Genomic DNA, 20,121 nt, shown 5'->3' with positions numbered 1-20,121 from the left:
CGAACCAAGGACATAAGGTACAACTCTCAGCGGGCCAAACCTGGTCCTGTGCCCGGCCTGCGCTCTTTCGTGATCAGCCTGAACTTGTGACTTTGTACTGATCCAGAGTGACCAGAAAACCTCAGATAGCACCTTTTGGCGTTACTTTTCTATAAACCTTTAACATTCGGCATCCCCAGTTCTACTGATTGGATTTTTGTTGTGTTGGTCTCAACTTATTTATTAGGGTATAAACTATTTTTCCTAAATTGGTTTGTAATTTTAATTGAGTTCTGTTCTCACTTTATTACTATTGGTGTGCTGCATAAATAGTTAAGTCTGACTGCTTTTGTGCCAAGCTTTCAGAGGGTTAAGCACAGGTTAATTTAGTGATGTTTATGGTTCACCCTGACAAGGACTGTGGTTGTTGCCGGAGTGAGGCTTCCACCCTGGTCAGTCAATAACCCAATTTCTCAGACATACTATTAACAATTACACCATTATCTGTAAACTATGAGCAAGTCACTTGTTTTTATTTTTGTTACACATTAATATATTTTCCTATAAATAATTCAATAAATTAGGGTTAGATATCAGTTCGAAGTTATTTCAAGAGGTGAACCCAAACAAAATGTGGACTCACTGTGATATTTTTTTCATTTTTCTATGAAGCCTAGTCAGGATACAATGGCTTTATTGATCAAACTTTTCAGTATTTTTCTGAGCCTCTAAGAGAAGACTTCTTCTACATCAAGGATAGAAGTAAACAGACATAGAATCTCCTAGCTTGTATAAACTGTGTTTGTCCTACGGACCACACCCCACTATATTTTCATTTGATCCCTAATTAAACTAACTTCTCCAACATCAAGTCTAAGTCATGTTGAACAGGGTGGGAGTTAGCACACAACCCTATCTAACTCTCATCGTTGAGTATAGTTTGCAAATTGACTGCAGAACTGGTTATATTACAAATCCAGTCTCAAGTCTGAAAACATGTTGTTCAAAATATGGAGCAGCAATAAAGGAAAATTTAGTGTTCTGAATTCTGTCCATAGCAAATCTCTGTCCAAATGAGTAAATGCTTTGGAGAAGTCGATATTAGCACAGTGCATCAGCAGCAGAGTCCTGCCTATGAAACGTGCTCCCGAAAAAACCGCTTAACTGGACAGGTGATGGGGGTACGCAAATCATCAGACCCATCGCCCGGGAGCGGAAGGAAGCCAAACACTCATGAATACATGGATCGATTTGCATCTCAAGTTTGAGCTGAGAAAGAATAGGGTTGCTTAAGCCGAGCTTACAATGTGCCTCCATGATGTTTGCAAAGAGGTCAGCAAATTGGGAGGGCAAGTAGATGACCTGGAACATACTTCTGACTCAATGACAGAAGACCAGGAGATGCTGTGGCAGCAAATTCTAGCACTAGGAACAAAATATCAAACTACAGCTGAAACATGAGGAACTCGTGAATGGAAGCTGCAGGAATATCATATGCATTGGAGGCATCCCTAACGGGGTCGAGGCAGAGGAGGAGTTTTGTTACCAACCTCCTGCAGGCGATCGGAGGTGACAGGTCCCTGTCCCCACCCAGACTCGATCAAGCACACAGGGTATTCTCCACTAAGTCTTGCACAGGCTTTACTCTAGACATTCTCACACGCGTCCACTATTTCAAAGAGAAGGAAGCCATCATGACTATCGCCCAAGGTACATCAGACTTAATGTTCCGTGGAGCAACGATCCAGCTCTTTCACGACTGGACAATTACAACTCTCAAGCAACACAGAGACTTCTGCCAAGTCACAGAGGCCCAGCAGGGGCGCAACATAAAATATCAATAGGGTCGTCCCTTTAGCTTGATCTTCCAATGGAACGGGAGACAAAAGGTGGATCACTATATGCAAAGTTTTGCTTGGTCTCTCCCCAGATCTAATGGCAGAGGACCTGGCCTAAAACTGACAGCAAGAGAGAATGGTGCATCGATTGATGTGACAAACCCAATGACACAAACCTTGACGGCATGGGGTTAGTTCCTCCTATGATGTTAAAGCAGATCTGATCTCACACCTACTGGGGATGAAACAGGACTCCCCGCATAGAGAGAAGTCCCCAAGGGGAACTCCCCCAAGGGGAGGCCCAACTCTACAGCGCAATCTGGAAGCTCTGACTGGGGTGCCATGATGAGGCGAGGGAGAAACAAAGGGGCGAGGATTCTGGATTGCCTGTACCCTGCTCTGAAAGGGACCCTTGTCTCTCTACAATGAACCTGGAACTTCCATTACCGAGCTGACTTTTTCTAACACAGAGGGGTCGCACCTTTAGTGGGACCAAGGTTCTTCCCCACACTTCTAATAGGAAAACACAGTGGTTTGACCCGGTTTGCCTTTTAGGACTGCTAGTTTTATGTCCCTCGGTTCTCTTTTTTCTTGAAGAAAAAAAGACCCTCCCCTAGCTCCCTGTGGTCTGTTTGAACTAGAAACACCTTTTTTTGTTAAAATCCACACATTATGCAGCAGATGACTACGCAGCAAATGCAGCAAATCTCTAATTATGTGGAAAGAGCGGATGAATCCCATGGCAGAATCACATCATTTCAGTGGTCCTGCCAGAAAATCTCAAAACTGAATCCTAGTTGGTGCAGTGGGGAATAGTGGCATGTAAATACTGTTAAACTCCACATCCCTACTCTGCGCATTGTTTATTAATGGCAGTGACATAGTTTAGCCTATTTGATTTGGTGTTTTTTTAGTTGGCTGTAGTTGATGCAGAGATGAAAAAAGTCCTTATGTTACCATGCTGTAAACAATACAGTCTTGAGGAGGGCAACACGTACTCTGTAGGGCTAGCCAAACTGTGTCAACATCTTCACCATTGTATTGAATGGATAGTTCAGTGGCAACTGCACCGTTTGAATTGGGTCAGCTGGCGTCTCTCTCCTCTATAAGTGGATTCCGCATAACAAGCCTGTCCCTGTGGGAACACACCCACCGGAGATACGGTTGGAGGCTCAAATAAAGCAGGTTTCCGGACCACAACTGATGGCTGGTCCAAGCCTAACAAATCTCAAGGTCCGATTACAACGCAGGACCCCCTGACCAAACAGGAACTTTGAATAAGAAACTGGCAAGACACATCAAACAAGACTTTCACAAAGCAGCCAGCATAGTGTGTCCACAAAGTCTACAGCCCTGAAGAAGACCGTCCACCAAATACACCGCAAGCCAACCCCTGCAGGTCGAAATGCGTCGACATACATATACATGGGGCCAAGAGAAACCATAATCTGGGTAATTTTGTGTACAAAAGCAGTGCACCACGAGAGATGGAATCTAGGATCCCATACTGGCATTAACTCATGCTCTGACCACAACTTTAAGAGGGTCCCGTAGCAGCGTTTAGCACTACACACAAGAGGACTTAAGTGGTAAAGGTCCCTAAGACACTACAGGACACTTGACAGGCAACTGCATATGGTCTGTTGCACGTCTGTAAACCAAGTCTTTAATTGTAATTAAGATGTAGTGATTTTTTTGATGCACATAAATTGTCCCCCGGATTATTCCCTTACATGTATTTAAGAATTGTTGACATGAAAGTTTGGTTTTTCATAAGTTTTGTCCCTTGTCACTATGTATGTAACTGTATTGCATGTTTTTCTTGAAGAACAAGTTACTTACCTTCAGCAACAATATATCTGTAAGAAACATTAGTTAGTTATAGATTCCTCACCTTAGAATTACCCCAGGCGTCAGACTGGATCCAGAAAGTTTTTTCGTCAGCAGTACCTCTGCACGTCGGAAGGTGGCATTGGTCGGCCCCGATGTCAGCCCACGGTGTCGTGGTCGCCAGGAAGATGTCGCAGCAGCTACTTAGACGGCACCCTCGCGCACGGACGTCAGTTCTGTACACGACTTTCCACACCAGAAACGCAGAGTCAAGCAAGACACTGACCATTGGTGCACAAAACTAGGGCCTTGAAAGGATGTCCTTAACCCAAGAAATCAGTTTGCAGAATGGGGAGGATGGGTGGGGCGGTAAGGAGTCTATAACTAACTAATCTTTCTTACAGATATATCGTTATCGAAGGTAAGTTACTTGTTCATCTGAAAGAAACACGTTAGTTATAGATTCCTTACCGTAAAATAGATACCCCAACAACACCAAACCCGGTGGTGGGTCTGCGTACCAAGATCACACCAGAAAGTCCTGGAGAACAGAACGGCCAAAGAAGCCGTCTCTCCGGACTTGGCTGTCCAGGCAGTAGTGTTTTGTAAACGTGTGCAGCGATGCCCACGTGGCCGCCTGACAGATATCATTTAGAGGGACTCCTCTTCCCAAGGCAGTAGTGGCCGCCGTTGGCCTGGTGGAATGGGCACGTAACCCGACCAGAGGCTTATTCTTTATTTTTTAGCCAGAGAATAACATGCCTTAATACATAAAACGACCCATCGAGAAATGGTGCGTTTGTGTATGGCCCGACCTTTCTTGGCGCCCACGTAGCCAACAGAGAGTTGATCATCCACTTGGAACTGTTTTGTGTGATCCAGATAGAAAGATAGTGCACATTTTGGATCCAGACGGTGGAGCCTCTCTTCTTCCTTTGAAGGATGCGGACGCGTAAAGAAGGTGGGCAAAGTAATGGTCTGCCCGATGTGGAAGGCAGTGACACCTCAGGAAGGAAAGATGGACAGGTCCTGAGAACCACCTTATCCGGATGAACAGACAGGAAAGGAGGTTTCGAAGAAAGGCCTGGAGCTCACTCACCCTTCTATCATAAGTGATGACTACCAGGAAAGCAGTCTTCAGAGTCAAGAGTCTTAAAGGACAGTTATGAAGTGGCTCAAAAGGGAGTGCACATTAAATAGGTAAGAACAAGATTCAAGTCCCACTGAGGCATAATGAAGGGAATTGGAGGAAAAAGATACGTTAAGCCTTTTAAGAAACTGTTTACTACCGGGGACTTGAAAAGAGAAGGTTGATCGGGCAGCAGAAGGAAGGCAGAGATGGCTGAAAGATGGCCCTTGATAGTGCCCAGAGCAGAGCCCTGCTGGGCTAAAGAAAGAAGGAACAATAGAACTTCAGAAAGAGGGCAGAAAGGGGATCCACAGCCTTTGCTGTGCACCATGCCACAAAATTGTTCCACCGGCAGGCGTATACCGTCTTAGTGGAGGGACGCCAGGCTGCCAAGATTACGTCACAGACTTCAGGAGGCAGGTCGAAAGATGTCAACTGCCGCCGATCAATCTCCACGCAAGGAGGTGGAGACTGGACAAGTTCGGGTGGAGGACCGTCCCCTGCCGCTGCGACAGAAGATCCTCCCAAAGAGGCAGTCTGATAGGAGGATCGATGGCCATGTTGAGCAGTTTGGGATACCAGACTCTCCGTGCCCAATCCTGAATGACTTGGGCCCAGTCGCGTCTGATCTTCTTCAGCACTCTGGGCAAAAGTGGTATAGGGCGGAAAGGCGTAAAACTGACCGCGAGCACCGCCTTGGAAATTCCAACACGCAGAATTGCTGGCATTAAGTGTTCTCTTCGGTGGCGAACAGATCTAACCAAGCCTCTCCCCACTGTCGAAAGAGACCTTGCACCACCTCAGAGTGAAGGCGCCATTCGTGATCCATCATGCACCTGTGGCCGAGTTCGTCCGCCCTGGCGTTCAGGGAACCTGCCAGGTGATGAACTGATGTTCCAGCAATGTCCAGAGGCAAAGGGCCTCCTGACAGAGGGTCCACGACCTCAACCCGCCCTTTTTGTTGCAGTACCACATGGCGTTGTCCGTGAACAACTGCACTACTCTTCCCCAGACAGAGGGAAGGAATGCTTTCAGTGCAAGATGGATCGCCCGGAGCTCCAGAAGGTTGATGTGAAGCCCGGACTCCACCGGAGACCAGAGGCCTCTGATCTCCACCTCTCCCATGTGGCCACCCCATCACAGAAGGAATGTGTCCCTCACCAACGTGCGTTCTGGTTGGGGAAGGGAGAGGGATCTGCCATTGACCCAATCTGGTTTGTGAGCCACCACTGCAGTTGTCAAGCAGTGCCCTCCGAGATCTGGACGCAATCGGACAGATTCCCCTGATGCTGTGTCCACTAGAACTTCAGGTCCCACTGCAGAGCCCACATATGCCACCTAGCATGATCGACCAGAAGGATGCCATGAGGCCCAGCAACCTCAGAGGCATTCTGACCGAAACCCGGGATAGAGGCTGAACGATCGGATTCATAGCCTGAATATCCCGGACTCGCTGTTCAGGAGGACAGACCCGAAACCGCGTTGTGTCCAGAACCGCTCCGATGAAGAGGAGCTTCTGAGAGGGAATCAGGTGCAACTTCAGCACATTGATGGAGAACCCCAGCGAATGCAGGAGGTTGGTCGTAGTCTGGAGGTGGGAGATGACTGCCTGGGGCGAGCCCGCCTTCAATAGCCAGTAGTCTAGATAGAGGAAGACTGAAACCCCTGATCTGCGCAGATGAGCTGCGACCACCGCCATCACTTTCGTGAACACCCGAGGGGCGCTGGTAAGGCCAAAGGGGAGTAAATTGAAAATGCTTGTGGCCTACCGTGAACCGTAGGTAACGCCGGCAGGACAGGGATGTGAAAACAAGCATCCTGCAAGTCCAACGCAACCATCCAGTCTTACGGGTCGAAGGCAAACAAGACCTGAGCAAGCGTCAACATCTTGAACTTCTCCGTCTGGAGGAAGCGATTGACGCCCCTGAGGTCCAAGATAGGACGCAGGCCCTTGTCCTTCTTGGGGACCAGAAAGTAATGGGAGTAACAACCACGGCCTACTTCTGGGACAGGAATGTGCTGGATGGCTACCTTGGCCAAGAGAGCCGTAACTTCCTGCTGGAGAAGGGCTAGATGATCCTCCAGCATGCGGTAGTATCTCGGGTAGTCTCGAAGGGGAGGGAGTAGCCCCTTCAGACTAATTGCAAAACCCACCTGTCCGACGTTATGGTACGCCAGTGGGGGAGGTGATGGCGATTCCTGCCGCCCACTGGGCGTTTGATGGGCCTGAAAGGGTGGACTAGGAGAGTCAGGAGGCTGCTGCAGAGGGGGTGGGGGGGGTGGACTGGCCCGCCTGCTGGTCCCCGGAACCACAAAGCTTGCTCCCACGTCCCTGGCCTTGCAAATGTTGGGCAACTTGCTGCAGCCTGTGGCTCTGGGCGGGACATAGCGGGGCACCCCTTCTGTAGCCATGAAAGGGGAAAAAGTAGACTGCGCAGGGCGGGTGGAGAGGCCCAAGGACTTGGCCGTAGCCCGTGAGTCCTTGAAATGCTCTAGAGTGTTGTCTGCTTTGTCGCCAAAAAGGCGACGGCCATCAAAGGGCATGTCCATCAAGGTGTTCTGGACATCCCCTGAAAAGCCAGTGACTTCATCCAGGCGTAGCGACGAAGCGCTACTGACGTGGAAATGGTTCTGCCCAGAGAGTCGGAGGTGTACAGCCCACAACGTATTGTAAACTTCGCTGCAATCCTCCTGGCAGCAACAGCCTGAGAGAGCACTGCCCAGGCCTCCTCCAGACACTGAGGCAGCACCTGCCCCACCGTATCCCACACAGAGTGGGAATAATGGCCCAGAAGACGGATCGCAATCCTAAGCTGGCGGAAGAGAAAATGTTCTTACCAAGGTGGTCCAGCTTCTTGGATTCCCTTTCTGGTGGAGCGGTAGGGAAGGCACTTTTGGAAGTGGAGGCATGGACTACCAAGCTCTCCGGGGTGGGGTGTTGGGAGAGGAAAGTGGGATCGCCCGGAGCCGGGTGGTGGCGTCGGGCAATCATCCCATCCACGGGAGCCCCCGTGTTGGGCCTGGACCACGTGCCCAAAAGGATGTCGGTGAGGGCCTCATTAAACGGCAGCAGGGGCTCCGAAGAGCTGGCAGCCGGTTGAAGCATCTCTGTCAGGAGGTTAGTCCTGACTGCCACTGTAGGAAGCTCGAAGTTAAGAGCCCCAGCCGCCCTACGCAACACCACTGCGTACAACGCTCCCTCCTCCGTAGCCACGATAGGAGGAGACAACATGCCAAGGTCAGGGGAAGTGTGGAGCCCCCTGGCATCCCCCAGTTCCTCTCTCCAGTCCTAGTCAGAACCTAGCTGGTCACTTTAAGGGTCACCTGACCCCTCCCAGTCCTCCTCCTCATCGTCTAGATGCCACTTGGGTAGTAAAGAGGCTCCAGGAGTGAACAGAGGCACACAAATCCCACTAGGCACCGGATCTGGCGTCGGACAACGCCGGTCCGGCGTCCACGTTGAGATGGAGGCCGGGGTCGACGGCGGCCAGGGGGCCGACCGGCATCGAACGCGCTAGTGGTGCCGTCCGAAGTGCCGCCGGTGGAGGAGTAACGAGGTCAACCAGCACCGATCTGGATCCAGGCCTGGATCCAAGGGGGGCCTGCGTTGCTGGGGCCGGAGCTGCCAGTAGCAAAGACCTAGGCCCCACAACTGAGTCCGCGGGACCCGAAGGCACGCCGACGGGGTCAGTTGGTCTAAAGATGGCATGCATCGCCTCGTAGAATGTACGAAGCGAAGCTGGGCGGGAGTCACTCCGGGTCCCGGAAAGAGCCACCCGCGTGCCTCCTCAGATCGGCCAACCGACGAGAAGTTAAAGAGCGACGATGCTTCTTTGACTTCTTCTTATGCTTCGACTTACCCGACCCAGAGTACGAAGACTTCGAAGATTTGGAACCGGAATGGTGATGGCTCCCCGACCGGTCCCTCGACCTCCCTCTCGTACAGGACCTCGAGCCGACTGTCAGTGCTCAAGCAGCTTTTGGAACCGCCACCGCAAAGCCTTCGGCGCCATTGACCGACAGTTGGAGCACAACTTGGGGTCGTGGTCACGCTCCAGGCAAAAATGACACATGTGGTGCGGTTCCGTCACCAACATTATGCGATAACAGGAACTGCAGGCCTTGAAACCGGGCATCCCTCGTGCACCGTCAGAGTCGAAGACTCGAAAAAGAAGTCGACAAAAGTAGAGAAAAAGTTCGTCAAAAAATGACTAAGGTACTGCTATTCCCGGATCTGCGCTGGCTGGCGCGGAAAAGAAAGAACTGATGTCAGCGCGCGAGGGCGGCGTCTAAGAAGCTGCCGCGATGTCATCCGAATGACCACGACGCCGACAATAGATGCGTAGCCGACCAACGCCACCTTCCGACGCGCAGAGCTACTGCTGAAGAAAAAGCTTTCTGGATCCAGACTGACGCCTGGGGGTAGTTCTAAGGTAAGGAATCTATTACTAAAGTGTTTCTTTCAGCTAAACTTTTTTAAAAAACAAGACAAAATGCTAAGACTTAAGAAAAAGGATTTGTGATTCATTGTACGACCAAAGCACAAAAATTCATACACACAGGTGTGATATATCAACGTGTACACCCTGGGCGAAGACTGAAAATATAACAGGTCAAATCAAAGACAATAGCAGGAACAATATTTGGGTTCCTTTCGGTAAAGCCTTATTTGATCAATGGTCTGGGAGGCACTACCCCCAACTAGATTCTTAAAGTATTAATTCCAGCCTCCACAGTCCAAAACTGAATCACTCCTCATTTCAGAATAACACTACTGTAAGTGACGGAACACCAATGTCTAGTGGACTTTTTGCCCCTAAGGGGCACCACATTCTCTTTCTCACTTTTACCCTTTCTGGCCAACCCAGAGTGGTAGACGAAGCTTAATCCCTGCTCTGCTCACCCGAGGAGGGTAAATAAAGGAACAAGGGGCAAGTATTCAAGGAACTGGGTAATTTGGTACTGAGCAATACAAGTGGACCAGTCAGAATTAATAGAGATAAAAACAATTAAAACGGAATCACTTAAGTAAGGAGCCAAAATGTGCAAAGCCCCACAGAACACATACAAAAGAATATATTTTGCAAGTGGAAGTTGTTATAAATGCAGTTAATTAAGTATACAATTAATGTAATTAAAACATCATAGTAGGTGCTTCATGGGGTGGCGCAATACAGGCGACGATGTGAATGTGCACAGCAGAACAATGAAGAAAAAAAGACACAAATGTGGCTGTGTTGAACATATTTTTGGGCAGCAAAGACTATAATATCCAAAGTTTAAACATTACATTTTCAGCCAATACAGTGTGCACATCAACTTTTGAACGGCAGACATTAGTTATAGTGTCTTCTACAGGAGAAAACAATGGTAGCATCCTCTAGACATGATAGCAAATGGCAGGTAATTATTGAAGGCGAACTTCTGAACAATTAGGAGTGAATGTAATGGGCAAATTTCTTTAGGTAGTTAATTTCAAACTCTAAAAGATGCTTGTAACTGGCAAAATGCCCCTGGCAGTTGAAGCAGAGATGATCGGGGCGGCACACAAATAATTAATTTGGCTGTGCTTCTTTGAGACCAGTCCACTGTTCTGGGGCAGTTGTTGTGACAGGTTTGTGATTTATGGTTGGATCTATGCCATAGGGATAAGACTACATGTGTTTTTCTGTTTGGGTCCCAAGCGATACCTGGTTTCCCTGGGATTATCAAATATGATAGCACGTCAAAAAATATATATATTTATTAAATCACTTGTAATGACGTCTGATCCAGGCCCAGGAGTCACTTTCGGTGCAATAGATGAGTACGTCCTCATGATAACCGACTAACCATATAGGGTCGAAAAGTCGACAATCCACCCTTACAGAGTACATGTTTTTTTTCACATGTGGATCACTCCGATACTAGAGAATATTATTCACCTCATATGGTATTGGGATACCCTAGCAGGGTGTTTTTTCAGAGTTTCTATGTATTATTGTGTGTATATATATATATATATATATATATATATATATATATATATATATATATATATATATATATATATATATATATATATATATATTTATCTCACACATTCACAAGAACTGTCCTTTTACACCTAGACGATTAAATGTATGAATAATAATTGTACATATGGGAGTTAAAGTGTCTTTGAGTCTTAATTTTCACAAGTCAATATTACTTTGCCACATTATTGACTTTACGTAATTTTTTATTCATAAGGAGTACCTGAGATTACAGTACGCAAAATAGTAAGCCGAATAAGTCCCACAGGACCAATGTTTTGTTTTGGTGTTGGGGTGGGGGAAACCATCTAGAAGACCAGGGAATTTAAAAAAAACATGAGGTGGGTGGCCAGCCCATACTGGCATTGGGAAGCCCCACAATTCTCCAAGCCCCTATCTTTCTGTTTCACCTGAGGCAGGTCAGGAAAAAAACATTAACCTTACCCACCCCAACCCCTCGGAGGTCCAAGAAACTCACCACACTGATCTGATCTCTTGCCTGGGATCACCAATACACATTTCAATTCCTCCACTCTTATTGCATAACTTATTGAGAGTGTTACCAAAAGCATTTAAAGTGCCTTTTAAAAGCAAGCCAAATTCAGCTCCAGCAACCTTTATTTATGATTTACATAATCTAGATATAGCAGCAACCAATGAACTTCTTCAATAAGGGAAGGGAAGGGAAGGGAAGTAGATCTGTCCCTCCAAACATTATTGGGGATGTTAGCAAACAACCAGCTTTTAACCCTCATGAAAAATGGTCCAAGTTTGAAAATCATCCTCAGAATAAACCGAGTTGTCTGCAGGATATTTAGAACCTCTGCACTATGATTTTAAATTGCTTCACTTTTTACAAAATGTTTATTTCTCAACAAATCACTTAAATCACTTTCATCCAGTGGTTCATCCAATAGTTGCTGATCTGTTGAATTTACAACACATCACTATTTCACATCAATTACCTTATTGGTTTTGCAAAACTTACGTCAGATGTTTTTATTGTTTGAGGAATATGTAAAACTGTTACTCTGTATTTTAACTTTAGTTTTGTTTTAGATATCTTGTTTACGCCACTGTCATCTTACTGCTTTATATTTTTATTCCATATTGGACAGTGTTTTCGATTCATGGACTAGGATTTAACTCATCTGCTTCACTTTCTTTACCCACTTGCCCTTTTCTTTAGATCAAGAGCCATTTGGCATCCCAGTATGAAGGTTTTGTTCACTCAATGGCATCATTCTAAACTGTGAATGAGAAAATAAACATTTCCATGTTATTATGGAGGAGCTACAGTTTTGGTTTGTACAGTCACTTACTGTCTACATGAAAAGTGCCATAGAGGTCTGCACTACGCCTGAACCATGTATACTAAACTGTTTTGTTTAATTAATTTTAAACATGAAAATACTGGTCGCACCGGTAAAAAAATAAATAAAAAAAAATGGACAGGTGGCAACCCCATCTGCCCATTCATTTATTTGGAAGATTTCCACAAACAAGTTACCCGTCTCATTTAAAATAAAATACAGACCAAGACATATATGATAGTTTAAATGATATCATAATAATAATGAAATACTAATTCTATGTATAGGCGGTCCTGTAAGAAAATGTATCTGGTTTGACATCCTTTTTAGGTCTCGCCTAGGCAGCGCTTGCGCTATCTCGTTGAGACATGCAGTATATACTATAGCAGGGAAGCTTTGTTTAAGCTCCGCCCACTCTCCGCCCATCTTTTGGACTGGCTTACATACTAAATGCTGCATTCTGATTGGTTTTCGGTTTGTTAGTGTCTCCTCATGACAGCCATGTCAGTCATTTGTATCCTTCCATGGCTATCAGCCCCTTTACTCAAAACACTATTTTCTTCCCTGCGTCCCCCCCTCGTCCCCTCCTGCAGTCTGTGACTTCTCTTCCCCCCCTCCTCCCGTTCATGCCTTCTCCGGAAATTCTACTAATTGACCTGTCCGCTTTAAGAGCTGCCATGTTAATGGCAGGCAATGTGTTGTAGCAGACCGCAGGTTCTTTCTCCTCCTTCACTACTCCCATCTATGCCCTCCCACACCTCAGCTCATAGGTTACATTGCGGGGTAATCTGTATGTCTCACTCCACTCCTTTTTTTGTTTCAAGACGCTCCGGTTTTGTAAAATAGGCATAACCAGACAGTGCAGACTTGTCCACAGCTATCAAAGGCGACTGCCATCTTGGAGTCAAGCAAAGCTGATAATGCGATTCAATGGCTGTGACCCGGAAACAGAATGGTGCGCACTTAGCACGTTGTACGAGTGCTGGACGGAGTGTACTAGGAAGGAAAGCAGCATTGGCTGCAGTTCCTCCCACACCCAACAGCAAGGAACCATGACGGGGATATTGTTTGAAGATATCTTTGATGTGAAGGATATAGACCCGGAAAAGAGGAAGTTCGACCGAGGTGGGATAGTTTAACCTGCAAGTACTCATCCCGCTAACTAATCTGCTCTGAACAGAGAATGCTTTATCATTTCCCAAAGAGTGATCGGCACACCGAGAAGCAGTACTAACCTAGCCCTTCCTGAGTGTCCCACCCCTACGCATAGTTGGCCAAGATTGTGATACTCTAAGCACCTATGGTCTCAGTCCCAAAGGAGACTCAGATTCCAAGCTGGTCTCGACCTCACCCTCCCACGTTCTTAGTGTGTGCACAAAATATCATAATGCAACAGGCATAACCCAGAGTACACCTGACTGCATTACTAAGTAGATTATCCAAGTATGAACAATATATATTGTAGTTATTCTGTATTGTAGTTACATTTACGGTGCATGACGCTTTGTACACCACAACTGCATGGATTGGTAGTGCACTGCATCATTCGTTGTGCTTGGTTGGCACAGTGTGGGTTTAAAGTGTGGTCTATGTGAAGGTGTTTCACTGTCGCGTGTGGTGACCATACATATCCTGCATAACAACTACTCGCACTACAGAAAGGCTGGGTCGGTGCCACTGAGGAATCTGTACATCCCTTTTGGCACCAGAACCTAAATATGTCACATTGCAGCTCGGGCTGTTTTAGATTAGATGGCAACTGAAATCCTGCAATTTCAAGAGAAATCTTGACTGCTGTAGACTCGGATGGCTTCATTTCCTCCACCAGGCTGTACCTTTAAAGGAGGTGATTCCGCCAGTGAATGCTCCTCACAATGTAACATTCCCTCTGTGAGTTGGAATGTTTTCAGTCACCACCCACACTCTGAACCAGCAGGGTGCTGCAGATTGCCTCTGCTTCACTGACTGCATGCAGGGATCTTGTATAGCGCAACATGGGGAGCTAACAGGGAGCCGGCGCCTACGACTGCGTGGAAAAACATATCATAATACATAAATGTTCACCTACTATATCAAACCGTGAATTGAATGATTTATCTTCATTAACTGATCATTATCTTCATAGCGAAGTTCACATTTCAGTGTTGTTTTTATGGACTGGTCAAAAAACTTACTCTGAGAATGGGCACACTAAGTAAGAACTCTGAGCTGTGTTTACAGCCCTCCATATCTGCCGCTAGTTCTTCATGGGATATTAATTCCTGATCAAAATTATGTTTTACTGAACTCTGTAATGCTCAAATGGAACTTGTGTACTAAAGGTGCTATTTTAAAACAGAGCAATGATAAAGCTTTGCGAATAATGAGAAGGCTGTATTTCAAAACATCCATAGACATACAGCAGCATAGCCTAATTTACAAAACTGTCACTCTGTTGGGTTGTGGGTATTATATTATTAGCTGCAGGGGAGCGATATTTCTGCAAACGGTTTTTAGCACAGAGTATTTTTGTCATAGCCTATTCAGGTCATAATATCCTGTTACCACACTTCAACTCCATTCCCAACAATAAACTGCAAAGCAGCCTAGTTTGATTGTATGTCTGTTTTTCTCTTGTAGAACATTTTCATTTATGTTTGTATTTTTGTCATTTATTGATTGTATTTAGCCTGCCCACGACGGCCACTTTATAGTGTACATTCTTGTAAAAGCGACAGTCTTCTTACAGACAATCTCCTTACTGCCACAGATTCTGAATGCAGTTGCGACTCTCTTACATGCTGTGAGGTAGCGGGTGCCATGTGTGGACTGCTGCGCTTCTCATACTTCATGTAAGAGGACAAGCTAGTGTTAGGACATAACCCAGGGCTGCTTCCTCGGCAATGTAAATACTGCTTATTTCTGCATTCCTGCCCTCCTCTACCTCCTTTGATGTCTCTCCCCTGTCCTTGATGATTAAGCTATCTTATATCTTCGTGGTGAGGCTGGCTCACACTCCCTCCAGCTCAGGGGCATGACTAAGGACTCTGGGACATGGCACGCCTGGCCACCCACACAAGAGCTCCTCTCTCCAAGGGCAGACACAAAGCAGCTTTCTCAAGCTCCCAGGCTGTAATGCACATCCTTAGAGACATTGGCAATCCTGCCACAGCTCATAGTTTATTATCAGATTCATGTCCCTGAAATTGTGGAAGCTGGGCACCAGTGAGGGCTGGTGCAATATTTTGGGGACAAGGGTCTAAAAAAGTAGGAAAGGCATCATTGAGTACTGATGACAAGATATGGAATAGCTTCCGGATTTGAGAAGTTCAGAGATAGAGACACTGGGTGATTACATGGACTGCAACAAAATAGACCAAAAGTGAGCACCTAGAGTTCTGAATTATGAAAATGTCACTGATATTGGTACATTATAGTATCAATGTTTGATCCAAACAACCATTGGACAATTAGCTTTTGGTGTGGTCATTTGTGAAAAAGGTCAATGTTTCACTTTCCAAAAAGCATCACACAATGCTTGTTTGACACAGGTATTCCAAGAATACTAATAGAGGAATTAACCATACTTTATTGTTCTTAAAATGTCCACCACTGTTTATACCACCCAGATAGGGATCGTTTACTAGTTGATGTGTAAATTGTCAGGTAGTATATTCCTACACATTTTCTCACAGAGAAAGACAACATAATCCAATCCAATCCATTCCAGAACAACTTGCTCCAGAGAGAGAGTTTGGATGAAGAGGGATGGAGACCATAAGTAACAAAAAGTAAGTCAACCTAACGGAAGACAATTCTTCTACTTGGATAGATAGAAATGGCTCTTCAAACATCCAGGTATGTAGCTTCTCTTCCTCCGGGAGGAAGAGTCAAGGTAAAAGGCAGGAAGGACAAGATCTTCCTCAGAATGGAATTTAGATAGGGATTTAGGTAGAAAAAGAGGGCTGGGTCTTAGGATAACCCTATTCTCACATATCCTTAAGAAAGGAGGAGATGCTTATACAGCTCCAATCTCCCCTATTGTACAGTCTGAACGAATAGCAACTAAAAGGAGAACCTTGGTATAAAGAAACTTTAGGTCAACTGATTCTAAGGTGAAGGTCCTAAGAAGGAACGGGTCAGTAGCAAACAGGCTGACTGAGGAAGAAGCCTTTCAAAAGTTGAGGCAAGAAGTGAAACAGAGGACACATCTGGGTCTATTACGGCTTGGATCAATGTCCTATGCACTCTAGTAGTAGAAACTGCCAAACCCAATCAAAAGAAATCCAAAGTTTTAATGGGTTGTCAAGATTCAGGGGATTAACCTCTATCCTTACACCAGGATTCAAAATAGCACCCAGGCTAATGTGCTGCATAGCTAAATATATTTAAGGTCCCAAAGGCGAGACCGATGCATTGCAAATGCTTGTTAACACTTGCAACCACTGGACGTGCAGTTTAAAAACATTGATAAATGTGAAATCTTTATGAACAGAAAATAAACGATTAAAAAACATTCTCACAACAATAAAAACATGAAAAATAAAAACTCTAACATATCAGGTGTGCACTATATATTCATGTCAACAGGTTTATTAGTTTCAAGATTCTATTTAAAGAAATTACATAAATTATAATTCTATGATTCATAACAAACTGTGGCTGATTCAGTCTAATATTCTTTTGTTAGCACTCCCTTACACAGTGCTCTAAAGCAACTAGTAGGCAGCACATGTACTATACAAGAACAACTGCCAAACAGACAAGTCCTTCGGCATGGACATCCAAATACCTAATACATTATACAGATCCATAACAAGATAACTGTGCCTAGTAGGCCACTATCCAATATAATCCCTTACCAAAGAATGCTTTCACAGTATTTTTGATGTCTGGTTCACATGAAGCATTCATAAAGAATAAAAGAAAGGCTGGTGTTTACAAAGAGGAAAAAAGTGAAATCACAAGGCAGTTAATTATATTTTTTAGTAAGAAATCAGTAACGCTATAACAAACCAAATAACATATGAGAGATGGAAATGATTTCTGGAAGAGGCAGAGGTTCAATTGATCTTAATTCATTGCAGAAAAGCAGTTATGAATTATTTACTCACCCAAAGGACTATTACTGCTTTCACCTCGGTCATTGATGAAAAATGCATCTTCTTCTTCTTCTTTAATCGTAAATGACACAACTGATGCATAGCAAGCATGACGTGAAAAAAGGTGAAATGTAAATAAAGCTTCATAACATTACACAGTATTAAACTGAATGGTTTTCTTTCATATTTCAGATCAAAGAGCACTACATCAGAAGATATCAGGCAAACATATTTATTTTCTACAGCATAGCACTGCATGCCACTTAACGTCCTTCTAGCTAGAAAAAAGTATATGAAAATAAAACAAAAAAGCAAGAACTAGTAAACAATCTCATGGCATACAAGTTGATGAGGAAGAATGACCAAACAATTAGTCTACAGGTAAGCAAAGTAATATCATAGAAAAACAAAGGTTGTGCCTGCATCAATATTATCGAACTTGAGTATTGGCTATAGATTCACATATTTAGAAAGTCTTACAAAAAAAAAAGGCTAAGGATCTTGGATCTCTTTTTAGTAAAAACAAAAACATTTAATTTATGCCTCGCAAGGCACAGAAACACTGCAATACTTCCCGCTGCCTACAACATCAAATTAGTTTATTTGCTGGACAGGTTGAGAATAAGAAACATTACAATCAAATAAGGGTGATGGCCAAGACATGAATCCCTAGAAGATTAACAATACTTTAAATTATTACAAAAATTACCTTTCTTTTTTGAGAAAAAACCCAACATCATCTAGTTAGGGCACTTTGAAATTAACCTTCACCTGAATATTGAGGATGGAGGATAGATGTACTGTAATAATTCCGCTCACTAATGCTTTGTACTTGCATATCAGCCTTGAGGAGTTTGATTGTTGTTTGTATTGGAAAACTTGAATAAATAAACTACAAAAAAAAAACCTTCACCTGAAAATTCACAGCCTAAAGAAAGAATCAATGCAGAATTATTTACATACAGCGTGAATGCTTTTGGCATGGCTAATTTACAGACTTCTTCGTTGCAAACATTACCCAAGAAGAATGCCATAAGTATGCCCTTATATCTGGAGAGTGAACCCTAGAAATATCTCAAAAGTTAATGGGCCTGTTGTTGACAGACTTCAATGCAAATGAAAATCCATCTACAAACACATAGCTTATAAATGTATTATCCTAAGTCACTAGTAAGACAATGGAACGATAGAAACCTCGGAGTAAGCTTGACCAATGTTAAAGGAATGCAGAAATTACCCTCTAGTGCAGGCTGGAAAGAGCCTGACTAGAGACCAATGTATCATGAGTAAACAATGGTCCACCTATGCTATATGGAACTTCTGCAATTTACAACAAAAAAAACTTTGAAAAATGCGGTACGATTGGATGCAGATTTTGCCTCGTATTGATAAAAATCTGAATAGAAATTCTGAAAAATACACAAAACCTTAAGAGGCATAAAGAGTGTGAAACTGAATCTAAGGGATGAAATTCAGGAAATGAACAGATTAACATAGAAGTCAGAAAAATGTTTTTTACAAATTGTAAGCGATTCAAGGAAACATTAGATAATTTAACTTCAGTTAAATTATCTAATTTCTCATCTCTTATTTATCACTAGTCATATTAATGTAGATGGCTGCTTTCTCTTCAATTCTCCTGAATCCTTAGGTATAAATTATTTAACTATTTACTAGAATACTGGCATGTCAAATATTGCTACATCACAACACATCCAAAAGTATAGGACCAAATGTGCGCCTACAATCAGGGGCCGTAGTACCGGAGTTCCCCAGGGGCGCAACAGGAGTTTGCGCTTGCTCTTGTGCGGCCTCTTCTGTAATACTGAAGGCGCTGGCACAAATACAGCGCCAGCGCTTTCTCAAGAAGGTGCTCCCTCATTTGCATGGGGACGTGGCCCAATGCAAATCCGGGGATCCCTTCTACTCTGCGCCCGTGCCGTATTAGGGAAGAGGTGTGGCGCAGCGGCCAGGGCGATCATGGTTCAATCCCCGGCACCGGTGGCAGGTCAGCCCAGCACCATGTGACTCTGGGCAATAGCTCGCTTAATCTTCCCAATGGCCCCCAGTGCCGGGATGCCTACGGGTAGCTGTGCGCTTTACAAATACTGGATTTATTATATACGCAGAGGGAAAGAAAATGTCAGGGGGCACACGGTGTGCTGCCTAAAAAGTGGCGCACTGTCAGTGCACACCCTGAGAACAGCCCTCTGGGGAGGTAAACATTCCTTCGCAGGAGGGTGCAGTCACTAACTGCACCTGCCTGCAAGGAAATCTCTAAACCCCTTTGAAAGTGCAGGCGAGTTGCCGCCTGCACAGTGAAACATGGAGCGGATGTTTCAAAGCCACTCTGTTTTTCACGTAAATGCACTGCCCTGTGGCAACGCCAGTTCGCGGCTGCACTGGGGGCAGTGCATTTCATATAAGAGGGCGCATTTTCCCAGTTTGCGCCCCGCGGACTTGTTTTCAGGTGTGCCGGTTGCAAACAGGTAAAGTGTGCCCTATACAATGGAGCCCGAGGTAGCCCAATACTCACCTTGAAGTAGTGAACTCTTCTTATGGAAAAGGGAGGTAGATAGTCATCCCAGTACAGTTCTTATATGGGAAGAGGGTTTCTTGAAAAGAATGGCAAACTTGGTTGATTAACCAACTGTGAGTACCAAGGATAAGGATTTCAGAGGAAATGGTGAATGAACCAGATGAGTCTTCCTCCAGTTTCTTACAGTTGACTCAAGTTTTGGGTAGGAAGCCTCATTGAGATTTATGACAGTTTGTGATCAAAGCCTGAATTATTGAGGTTTTGTAAATAGTGCACAATATTTTATGAGTGAATCTTTGAAGCATCGCAATAAGTGAAGCGCTCAGAAAACTGGATTGATGTGGTATAATTTATTTGCGTCTATGCAGACCTCCTGCTTGGTTTTGTATTCCTGAAAA

At 44.7% G+C, this 20,121-nt stretch overlaps 1 protein-coding gene across 7 annotated transcripts in view; it reads right to left on the bottom strand.

Annotated features, from left to right (window-relative positions):
- LOC146809836 (uncharacterized) overlaps positions 1-20,121 on the bottom strand; it is a 119,767-nt gene that overhangs the window by 11,154 nt on the left and 88,492 nt on the right. For all 7 annotated transcript variants that reach the window (XM_085616691.1, XM_085616692.1, XM_085616693.1 and 4 more), the window contains one exon: positions 17,197-17,277. In XM_085616691.1, coding sequence (XP_085472817.1) covers positions 17,197-17,277 — 81 coding nt within the window. The remainder of the gene's footprint in view (positions 1-17,196; positions 17,278-20,121) is intronic.

This window comes from Triturus cristatus, chromosome 7 (assembly GCF_964204655.1).
Source record: "Triturus cristatus chromosome 7, aTriCri1.1, whole genome shotgun sequence".
Classification (NCBI taxonomy): domain Eukaryota; kingdom Metazoa; phylum Chordata; class Amphibia; order Caudata; family Salamandridae; genus Triturus; species Triturus cristatus.
Note: the sequence above shows the minus strand (reverse complement) of the source record. Positions and strands in the feature narration are given on the sequence as shown.